Source organism: Leucoraja erinacea, chromosome 6, assembly GCF_028641065.1.
Source record: "Leucoraja erinacea ecotype New England chromosome 6, Leri_hhj_1, whole genome shotgun sequence".
Classification (NCBI taxonomy): domain Eukaryota; kingdom Metazoa; phylum Chordata; class Chondrichthyes; order Rajiformes; family Rajidae; genus Leucoraja; species Leucoraja erinaceus.
In genome coordinates, this window is record NC_073382.1 from 12,902,043 (window position 1) to 12,914,287 (window position 12,245).

The 12,245-nt window shown below is 39.0% G+C and overlaps 1 protein-coding gene across 1 annotated transcript in view; it reads right to left on the bottom strand.

Annotated features, from left to right (window-relative positions):
- Positions 1–7,026: 7,026 nt before the first annotated feature.
- gramd1c (GRAM domain containing 1c) overlaps positions 7,027–12,245 on the bottom strand; it is a 60,326-nt gene continuing 55,107 nt past the window's right edge. The window contains exons 12-13 of the mRNA XM_055636633.1: positions 9,421–9,523; positions 7,027–8,074 (exon numbers count right to left, since the gene is read on the bottom strand). Of these exons, the coding sequence (XP_055492608.1) occupies positions 7,997–8,074; positions 9,421–9,523 (181 nt within the window). The 3' untranslated portion in view covers positions 7,027–7,996. The remainder of the gene's footprint in view (positions 8,075–9,420; positions 9,524–12,245) is intronic.

Consider the following 12,245-nt stretch of genomic DNA (forward strand, 5'->3'; position numbering starts at 1 on the left):
CTCCGCGATTTGGTCGACCGTTTTGTGCTTTCTTGCCCTTTCTCAGCTTTCCTACGGATTGACACACTTCCTGGAGATGACCTTTTTGGTAACAGACATAACAAATGGACTTGATATACGGGCACGCAAGGTGATGATGAGCAGTCGAGCTGCACCGGTAGCAGGGTTTTGATTCTCCCCCCACAGGGGAACAGCTCTTCTGAAACTGTCCCACCTTCTCCGGATTTGCTGTGGGTCAACTGGTTTCAGGCCTTGCGAGTCTGGTCTGACGAACTGTATGCACCTCCTGAGGGAGCTTCGACGATGTTTCGCCGGCCATTTTGTGCAGTTCTTTACTCAGCAGCTCGGCCATCTTAGCACACAGCAGCATATTCTTCAATGAGGCATCCGATTCTTTGAGAATCGCCTGCTGGATGAATGCGTGCCTGCAGCCCATGACCAGTCTATCCCGCAATGCATTGTCTTGGCACTTTTCACATCATTGAGTTTTAAAATCACATGCCTTTGCCTTGGTGTGAAGTTCAGCAAGAAATTCGGTGATCGATTGCCCTTCCTGTTGCACCGTCCTGTAGAAATCAAGGCGAGCTGCGAGGAAATTTTGCCTTTCTTCGAAATGCAGCTGCAAACCTGTTGTGATTTCAGCATATGAGGCTTCAGTTACTTCTGTAAGTACATTTTGAAGCAGTGCAAATGTTTCTGGAGACATTGATGAACACAAGAGAGCCTTCTTCCTCTGGTCAGTCGTAATTTCCATACTTTCAAAATAAAACTCAGCGCGCATTAAATACGACGACCACCTTTCTCACTCGGGATCGAAACGATCGAATTGCCGAGACATGTTAGTTTGAGTACACTACAGAACTCAAAAATTTATATATTTCAAAAAAATCGAAAAATAGGCTCTTATCTGGGTCTTTGGACGCAATCCGAAGTGTTCCACTCCTGACACCACTTTCGTGTTAGTTTTCTAGGTCTGCACAAAACTTGAGACCCTTCAAGGTTACAACAGAAGTCTTTATTACATTACTCAATGCTGGCAGCAAGACAACACAAAAATGGCTGCACCCACACAGACACACACTACCGACTATGTACACATCTCCCTTTGTCCTGTGCAGCGCCACCTGCTATACGGGAGAAGCAACGGGTCCTCCCACCCCACACAGTTCACCAAACATCACAATATTGTGAGCAATTTTGGGCACCATATCTGAGAAAGGATGTTCTGGCTCTGGAGAGGATCCAGAGGAGGTTTACAAGAATGATCCCAGGAATAAGTTAAGCTATGATGAGCATTTGTCGGCACTGGGCCTGTACTTGCTGGAGTTTAGAAGAATGACGGGGGACTGCATTGAAACATATAGGGAGAGGATGTTTCCACTGGTGGGAGAGTCAAGAACAAGAGGTCATTGCCACCCTCAGAACTAAAGGACATTCTTTTAGTAGTGTTGTTACAAAACTTACCATCAGTGGCGCTCCAGATCTGCCTGCTGCCTGTGTGTGCAATTCCAGAGGCTTTGGGGGGGTGGGCAGGACTAAAATGCTGGTTTGTATTGGTTGTCGGAGAGGAATTTGCTCGGACTACTAGCTGATGAAGAAAATCAGTTCTGCGATCCCGCCCCCGTTTTTTTTTTAAGTTGCTGGCCGATTGCGTCGCTAGATTGAACTTTGACGTGACTAAAACTGCCTTCAACGCCTTCAACATCACGGATCACGTGCAGGACAAAACAAAAGGTATGCCATTTATTTAACATAATATCTTGCTTTTTGGTGTGGCTTCATTTTAATTTTATGATGTGAAAAATGTTATTTAGGCCCCGATACGAATCGGCCGTGTCTCGCCTGCCGATCGGGTCTTAACTCATGGCAGCGGCCATATTCCAATTGATCACATTTCGGAAACATCCACTCTCAAGGTAATCAAATTCTTTTTTTTTTTGCACAATCATGTCATAAGAACATCCAAATCATGTATATTTTGTGTTATTGCCTATCCATGATCAATATTTTTATACTAAATATCCACAGTACAGTTTTAGTCAGATGTATTGTGCAAAAAATAATGATTTTGATTATCTTGAGAGTGGATGTTTCTGGATTAATTTATGGGATTTTATTTTTTTTATTTTTTATTTTTTTTTTTAATTAGAAGTTAATACAGCACAAAACAGTACAGTGGCGCCTAATTTTAGGTGCCAACTATGTAATACCGTAATCCATTCTATGTACAACCTCTAGTTTTATGTTATAAGAAAAAAGTAAGCAGATCAAGAAAAAGAAAGCAATAGAAAGGGGAAAAAGTGGAAAAATAGATGGCAGAGAGTAGAAAAACGTGAAGTGTGTATATAAAAAATAAAAAAAGGAAGAGAGAAAGAGGAGAGTAGAAATAGAAGAGAAGGCCCCTTAAAAGAGAATTTTTCAAATCTGTATTCGGAGATGTAGATCTATCCACGTCATGAACTGAAATCGGCAATCCTTACGGCACCGCTGCATCACGTGGTTCCAAAAAGTCGATGAAAGGAGACCAACTCTTTAAGAATTGGTCATATTTATCTATTAGTCGGAGTCTCATTTCTTCAAGGCGTGCTATGTCCATCATATTCCTAATCCATCTTCTTTTAACAGTTGGTGTGGTTTTACTTTTCCAAAATTTAAGTATCAATTTCTTTCCAATTATTAACCCATAATTAAAAAAAACATTTTGATCTTTATTTAAATTGGTATCTTCTCCTATTATTCCAAATATAATCCATTCCGTTTTGGGTTCTATTCAATTGACTTGAAAATCTTTGTAAATATATCAAATATATCACTCCAAAATTTATTCAACTTTGTACATCCAACAAATGAGTGTGTTATATTAGCGTTTTGAAACAAACATTTATCGCATCTGGGAGAGACGTTTGGATAAAATTTGTTCAACCTCGTTTTTGAATAATATAGTCTATGTAATAATTTGAATTGAATTAAATTGTGTCTTGCATTAATAGAACAGTTATGTGTGTTCATCAAATATTTTTCCCATCTATCCTTCGAGATCTTTGTCATTAGCTCTTGTTCCCAATCTTCCCTTAATGCTTCTGTTGAGGGTGATTCTCTATTTAATATATTATTAAATTGGATATGATATTAATTTTTGTGAATCAGCCTTAATATTCATTGCTTCTTCTAAAGGGTCTAAAAATATAGTTTGAAAAATCTATGTGTATGTTTCTTCATAAAGTCACATACCTGTATATATTTAAAATATTGATTATCCTTCAATTTAAATTTTAATTTTAATTGTTGAAATGATAGCAGTTTGCCCACTTCATACATGTCCCCTACTTTCCTAATCCCCAGTCTATCCCATTGCTGATATGTGTTGTCGATGAGAGAAGGTTTGAATGCGGGGTTGTTCAGTAGTGGGGTTAGTACTGATAAATTATTTAATTTCAAGGATGCTTTTATTTGTTTCCAAATTCTTATTATATTGTGAATAATTGGGTTCTTCTTATATATTATACTATTCAATTTTATCGGTGAGAGCAGGATCGTTCCTATATCGTGCGGATAGCACTCCTCTTTCTCCATTCTTATCCACTCCAACTGCTGAGTGGAACTATCTAGCCAGTATATTATGTTCTTAATATGCACTGCCCAGTAGTAATATATAAAGTTAGGTAATGATAAACCCCCCACTTCTTTAGATTTGCACAAATGCTTTCGTTGAATTCTATGTGTTCTGTAGTCCCATATAAAATTAGTGATAGTGGAATCTAATTTTTTGAAAAAATATTTTGGAATATATATTGGAATTGCTTGAAACAAATATATTAATTGTGGTAGGAAAGTCATTTTTATAGCGTTAATTCTGCCTATCAATGAGAGTGGAAGCGTTTTCCAAAATTTAATCGTATCATTCAGTTTATTTAATAGTGGTATAAAGTTGGCACTAAATAATGATTTGTGTCATCTCGTAATTTGAATACCCAGGTACTTAAATTTTTCTGTTGCAATTTTGAAGGGGAATTTTAGTAAGTGTCTCGAATCCTGTGGTTTTAAAGACATAATTTCGCTTTTATTCCAATTTATTCTGTATCCTGAAAAAGAGCCGAATTCCTCAATTAGTGTTAATAAGGTGGGTATACTCGTTTGTGTATTAGTAATATATAAAAGGATATCATCCGCGTATAATGAAATTTTATTCTTTGAGTCCTTGCTGTTATATCCGTGAATATTCGGGTGATTTCTAATCCTTTCGGCCAACGGTTCTATCATAAGGGCAAATAGCAATGGTGATAAGGCACACCCTTGCCTATTACCCCTTGATAAGTAAAATTTTGGAGATAGTGTATTGTTAGTTAATATTCTTGCCGTAGGTCTGTCATAAAGTAGTTTAATCCATCATAATTTATGGGAATTAAACATTAATCTTCCATTTGGCATATAAGAAATGGATAGATGTTCTTAAGAATTCTTAAGAAATTGATAGATGTTTAGATCTAGTAATTGAATTTAGATGAATTTGATGAATATGATTTTTTTGGTTTGCTATTTACTATTTGTTTTAACGTTTAACTTTATCATTTCTACTTTTTTTTTTTAAAACTGGAAATAATAACGTTTCTGTTATTGCTATTCAGTGTTTTTTTTTTTTACATTTTAAACAGATGTCTCCGAAGAAGAAATGCAAAATTGTCAATCCAAATGCCCAGCAAAAGAGACTGATTTAGACAGCATTAGCACAGATTATCCAAATTTGGACTACTCCAAATGTGATGATCTACAGGACATTCTTAATGGGAAACTAGTGGGCAGAAAGGCATGTCATGCGTGGTTGACGAGCAAAAACTTGTAATTTACAATGCCAAAATTGAAAAGTTGAGGAAAAATAAGGTGTACATAGTTGCTTATTGGTTACAATCTGAGGTGTATGATGATGCTACTGATTATGATATGCCAATGTACCAGCAGGCAGCTGATCTTCTCCATAAAGACTTGGTCTTTTGCTAGAAATTGTCATTTCTTTACCTGTCTGTTGTAGACTTACAGCATATAATACAATAATATTAAAGTTCTGATCTTGAGAATATCACATTTTTGAATTTTCAAGGCAGTCTGGGTGTTTATTACTTATTTTCGTCACAACGGTCAATTTTGTAATTAGCTACAATTAGGTAACTAACTAATTATATGCTTTAATTTCAGGTCATCCAAGTAAGATGTTCCAATCTATAATAACTGAAAATTTCATTCAGTTCTCTTAATTTTTAAGAAAGTTATGGGCTTTTATGTCAATTGACTGCCCTTGATCACAGCTTTTGTGTTAAGTCAATGGAAGAGCAATAGGGAACAAGATGCTAATTTCTGAGTATGAAAAAGACCATAACTTTTTTTAATATTGAAGATATGAAAGTGAATTAGGTATCAAATTAAAGTTATTTTTATGCTTTATTTGATGGGTAAATTACAGGCTTGATTTTTTAAATCTCAACATTTTGTAACATTCCTACATTTAGGAAGGAGATGAGGAGAGATTTCTTTGGTCAGAGGGTGGTGAATCTGGAATTCTTTGTCAGCTGTGGAGGCCATCAGTGGATATTTTTAAGGCAGAGATAAATAGATTCTTGATTAGTACAGGTGTCAGGTTATGGGGAGAAGGGAGAGATAGATCAGCCATGATTGAATGGTGGAGTAGACTTAATGGGCTGAATGGCCTAATTATATTCCTATCACTTATGACCCAAAGATAAACCTGACCTATTCCCATTTTAATGTGTTTGGCCCATCACCCTCCAAATCTTTCTTATCCACAAACCCGTGCAAGTATTTTTTTTAAACATTGTAAGTGTACCTTTCTCCAACCTCCCTCACTTCTGCCAGCGGCACGTTCCACATAGCCACCATCCTCTGTGGGTAAAGTTGCCCCTCAGGTCACCTCTGCTCTCAAGTTTTAGACTAGATTGCAAAGTGACACAGGTGTAGATTCATTACAAGTACAGATGTAGTACCACTAATAATTAGACCTGTTATATTCCATCTGACAGGGCTTGTTAGCATTGACTGGGACCCATCCTGGAGGTAATTCTGCTGATAGAAACAGAACAGGGAAACAAGTCCTTCTATTGAGCAGCACACAACAAATATATATTTGCTGAAAGATTTGTAAAATTTCTTTTTCTAACTGCCAAGATCTGTTAAATTTGTTTCCAGTCTAGTTCAATGTATTATATATACATCGCGGATAACAAGTAATGCTTTCCTTTGTTCTAGTTCAAATGATTTGTTCAAGTTCCAATCATGTGCAGATGCTAGTTTATACCAAAGATAGACACAACATGCTGGAGCAACTTGACATATCAGGCAGCATTTCCAGAAAAAGGGATGACCAAGAAAAGATCAAACCCACAATGGTCCATTGTTGGCTGTGGAAGAGGTGATAATAGAGGAATATATGGATGTGAACAGTGGATCCAGCAGGAGGTAGACAAAAATGCTGGAGAAACTCAGCGGGTGAGGCAACATCTATGGAGCGAAGAAATGGGTGATGTTTCGGGTCGAGACCCTTCTTCAGACTGATGAGAGGATGGATGGGGATGGGGGATGGGGGGGGGGGGGGGGTGGGAACCAGCTGGGTGATTTCTCTTAACAGCTTACAACCCAGCAGTATGAATAATGAATGATCTAATTTCAGGTAGCTCCTCCTCCCCCTCTCTGCCCCACTCCCCCCTAGTCGTCCTGCTGGTCCCAACATTGTGGGCTACACATTTCCTTAGTCATCAGTGCCAACTCTGATTTGTTCCTTTTCATACCTTTAGTTTCCCTCTCCCCTGACTCTCAGTCTGAAGAAGGACCTTGACCCGAATAGTTGTCTGACCCGCTGTTACTCCAGCATTTTGGGTCCAAGTTCCAACTATGTTCTAGATAGGTGCAGGAGTAGACAATTTGCTCTGTGTTGAATAAGCTGAAATAACATTCAAGTTTCCTTTCACTCTCCCATAAAAGCTTTGGCCTTTGCAGGCTTTTAGACATAATGAAATCAAGTTACTTGAAAATCCTTTATTCCTTAATTACAGAAAATGTTTTGACATTGTGATCTTTCATGGGTTTAAACTATGGAGAGTAAAAAATAGTGTTCATTGGAGTGGCCAAAAGTCATTAATGCATCAGTTTGACATTCCTATGGATTTCTCCCGATCCATTGCCCAGCAAGTAAAGGGACCAAAGATTACAGCAGAAAATTGCAGGCAAAGTTATTTAAATCTTCAAACATCATTAGAAATTATTAAAAGTTATTTTGAATACAGGTGCAATAATTATGTTCCAAAATGTAAACATTATAGCAAAATATCCCCAACTGATGCTGCTTGTTATTTCATTAAAAAAAACTTGTTTTAGGGAGTCATAAATCTAGCTTTACTGTAGGATAATATGCATCAAAAATCCACCAATGATTTTTCTTAAAATCGAGAATTTCTTTCAAAAATTGCGTTGGATTTAATCCAAATTAAGCAGCAATCAAATTAATTACTTTGCGTTATGTACAAGCTTCAGCCATGTGTGCAATAACAGGATGTCAGTTCTTATATAAAATGAAATAGATTTACGAAAATGGAGAAGTCATGTTTAGCAATGTCCACAGCCAAACAAGTCTTGGAATTGTTAACAGGTAGAAATTAAAGTTGCTATAAAGTCCTGCTGACGTAGTGATTTAAGTACTATAATTGAACATCACTGATTTTTAAATCGGCTGAAATTCACAAAATATTCATTACCATTGAAAGTTAACAATGGCTCAGTAGAATTTACATTTAATGCAGAATATGTGTGCTTTATATCGTTGGGTATCAGCTTTACTGATCTGGAAGCACAATAACCTGAGTTAAGGTTGCGGGTTTGATTCGTACCCGGATACAAGTCCATCACCTATACTGGGTTGTACTCAGTGGGATTCAGTTGCACCATATGAACGTCTATTTAAATTTTCTTTCTTCTTCACTGATGAAGTGTTTGTTCAGATTTCACTTGTACTCTTCATTGTCCGATTGTGCAGCTCAAAATTCTTCTGAATTGCTGCAAGTGAACTCTTCAACTGCAAAATGAGAGAGAACATTGAAATGGAAAAGATGAATACTTTCCAGAACATCAACACCAAGACCTCATGTGCATTGTTTACATATTGATGTCACTTTATCGTATGGGTTCGGAGAGGAGTTGCATTCATTACAAGTTACCCTATGCAATGTAACTTTCTGCTATCTTCAGCGTTCTGCCCAACACGTGGCTTCTTCAATATGTAGTAAGCAGGAGGTAATGTGGAAATGGTAACCATGAAGTCACTTCACCTTCGAGAGAGAGCGAGAGAGTTTGGACCATGGGCTATATGTCTTGCCAGTGTAGACAGGAGATTCGAATGCAAAGAAGGCCCTGATACCCGTTATTTTGTTTTGGTACTTTGTTAATAGTTGCTTGTTACTTTATTAATAGTTTTTCTGTTTTTTAAACTTTTTTTTTGTTTAAATAAATAGTGTGTGCTCTTCAAAAATGTTCTTTCTCCAGTCATTGATTTGAATCCTAGAATCCTGCATATATTTAGTTACATACTTGGATTATGATGCTCAGATCTGCAAGGGTTCGAGGATTGGAGAAGGTCACAAAAATAAGGTAGGGAGAAACATTTGAATTCAAGTTGCAATGGTGGTCAGCATTGGTCAGCAATAATTTAGAATTGAAACAGTTCTCAAAAAGCTGGGCCAAGTAATAGGCCTGTCCCACTTAGGCGATTTTTCAGGTGACTGTCAAGTTGCCGGCAGTCGCCTGAAAAACCGGCGACTGTCACACACACACACGCACACACATATATACACACACATACACACACACACACGCACACACACACACACACACACACACCACTTCCTTCACCAGCCCGTTATGCAGACGGGGGACAGGGCAAGCGGGGGGAGCGCTGTCTGAGTGAAATTCACACTGTGCAAAGCCAAGGTGATGCAGACACACACCGCGGTGAACAGGAAGGTTGGCGCTATCATTAAGACAGCTAAAGCACAGTGTATGGTAAGTCATTTAAAAGAGGGGGGTGGGGGGTGGAGAAGTGGGGAGAAGGAGTGGAGACAACTTTTAAGAAGTCAGAGATAAACGGGCATTTAACATTACCGGTCGGATATCCTTGGTTCTGAAAACTACTGCTTACGTATTTTTTCCCAAGGAGCCAATGAAATTCACCGGTCTGCACCGGCTACAACCTATGAGAATCTTCTACCTCCTGGCAACCCGCTAATACCTCCTGGCGACCCACCTACGTCACGAGAGTTCTTGCTATTCTCCATGGTGGCTTCAATCTAGACGCTGCTAATTTTTCAACATGTTCAACTTTAGGAATATATACGGAAATGTGCTCAGAATTGTTCCATGTTTTACCTGTTCAAGTAGTACAATGGAATCGTTGATCACTGCCTGCAGTTGTAGATGTTGGGCAAAACTCTTGTGCTTCGGTTCCTGCTTTACCATCTCTTGATCTAAACTGTGAAGAACAGGAAAATATCAGGAGCCGTGCCAAACTGGATGTGGCCTGACGTTGCATTTTGTAGGGACCTTTCTTCGTGCCTCAGAAGATGTCAAACCTATTGTCTGATGCAATGAAACCTGTGAGCTGTGGGCAGACAGATGAGGTGGTGCCTGGCTCGACAAGGTCTAGGCTAATAGAGTCAAACTGCTATTTGAGTTTATGCTGGAATTGTGGCATCACCTGATGGTCAGACCACTTACTGTCGAACCCTCATCAGTGGTTACGAGGACTGTCACGTGACATCATGGGTTAAGGGGAGTGCCCTCCTGCTTACCATAAGATCATCAGTCAACAGCAAAGATCCTATAGCAAAGCTATAGGATCTTTGGTCAACAGGTAGCTGAGCTCGAGTCAACACCCTCGCTCAGCAGCAATGACTCAATATGTTAGAGAGTCCCAAACGCATATGTATGTCAAACCTATCTTACCGAATAAGTAACCGTTTGATCACAACGTTTGGACTGCAACATTCGCAATGCGGTTCAGCAAATTGAGTCGAGGAGAGCCTGTTACTTGTTAAACTATTCAGCTGCATCTTTAATCGGGCATCGCTCTTAACATGCTTAGAAAATGGTGCCAAACATGCCGCCTCTTGCATGCGGGCTCAGTGGACTGTTTCTAGTCCACTACTCATCGGGGATGGTATTGCAATGTTCCACTGGACTGTTTGTAAGAAAATAATTTCACTGTGCCTTTGTACTTCGTACATGTGGCAATGAAACACCATTGAAACATTAATGCACACTCCTTTAACCAGTGATTTGTCACCTGTCACATGTCTGCAGTTGGACTTTGCCCAGTTGGTCCCTCAGGTAGGTTTTGTATGATTAAGAGTTTTCCTTTCCTGCCCCATGTTGGCCTTCATAGCAAGAGGATTTGAGTATAGGAGCAAGGAGGTCCTACCGCAGTTGTACAGGGCCCTTGTGAGACCGCACTAGGAGTATTGTGTGCAATTTTGGTTTCCTAATTTGAGGAAGGACATTCTTGCTATTGAGGGAGTGCAGCGTAGGTTCACCAGGTTAGTTCCCGGGATGGCGGGACTGACATATGATGAAAGGATGGGTCGCCTTGGTTTGTGTTCACTGGAACTTTGAAGGATGAAGGGGAATCTTTTAGAAATATATAAAATTCTTAATGGGTTGGACAGGCTAGAGGCAGGAAAAATTTTCTCAATGTTGGGGGAGTCCAGAACCAGGGGGTCACAGTTTAAGAATAAAGGGTCGGCCATTTAGGACTGCGATGAGGAAAAGGTTTTTCACCCAGAGAGTTGTGACTCTGTGGAATTCTCTGCCACAGAGGCTAATTCACGGGATGTTTTCAAGAGTGTTAGATTTAGCTCTTAGGGCTAAATGAATCAAGGGATATGGGGGAAAAAGCAGGAATGTGGTACTGATTTTGGATGATTAGTCATGATCATATTGAATGGCAGTGCTGGCTCAAAGGGCCGAATGGCCTACTCCTGCACCTACTTTCTATTTTTCTCATGGTCCATCCATTAATAGTGTGACATGGAGATCTTATCAGTGACTCCCTCTGATAGAAATGGATGTAGTATGGGACATCTCAACATGCATTTCTTGTTCCTGTAGAAGACTAATTGAGGAACATTCCCAGTAGTAGAGGAGTAACTTATCTTTATATTTTATATTCTTGGTGTTTGTAATACTTGAGATACTTAAATATCATCCTTTATTTATTATCCTTTGTATTAGTTTTGCTCGGCATGTTTCGATTTGGTTTTGCTCTGCATGTTTGGATTAGCTTGTTTATGTTAAGACATTTGCTCGCTCGCCTTTGTGTGTTTTGTTTATATAAATTTGGGGGGGGGGGGGGGTGTTCGTGTTTCTGCTAGCTCAGCACTTAACGTTGTGACAGTTATATTAACTTTTTTAACTTTGTAACACCCTTAGCTGATGACTAAGAGCGATAAAGGAGGCCTAAGATAGGAAAGTAAACATTGGATTCTGCTAGCTTAACATAGCGTAAATCTATTGTGACAATTATATGAACTTTGTAACTCTGTATCAAGCCCTAGCTAAGAGAAATAAGGAGACTGAGAAAGGGGAGTCATGTGATTTAAAATTAGGAATTACAGAATGGAAAATAACTGGGAAGAAGGAGAAAAGTAAAAGCAAGTGATTGGTTATTGCTGAGGGAATGTTTGCAAGTGATTGGTTATCGATAAGGGAATGTCTGCAAGTGATTGAGAATGGAAATGCACTGGGGGTGGGATATACAGAGCACCACATGCCATAAAAAGGGACAGCTCTTTGTTTGCAGTGAACTCTCAAGCGATTTGTTCTATGAGTGTTCCAGCCTTAATCTGCAAATAAAGGTTTGAACTTCTTGAAGAATTCTCCGCGTCGCCTGAGTTAATTTTGAGTATCGGCAACCACAACAGTAGCTGGGTGGAATTACAAATCAGGGATTGAACTACTTTAGAATTGTCAATCATGCCTCACTGGCCCCTGAGTCAGATACCAGTAAGGCCCATTCCCATGATTCAGAGGATCATTGTAATCTAGGTTGAATGTTCTCTACAACTGAGGGAATGCTACACTGTTGGAGGTGCCAGTTTCAGAAGAAATGTTAATCCAAGATCTTTTCTACTCCCTCTGATGAACACAAGTGATCCCAGATCACCATTGAAACATAAGCCCTATATTGTCCAATATTT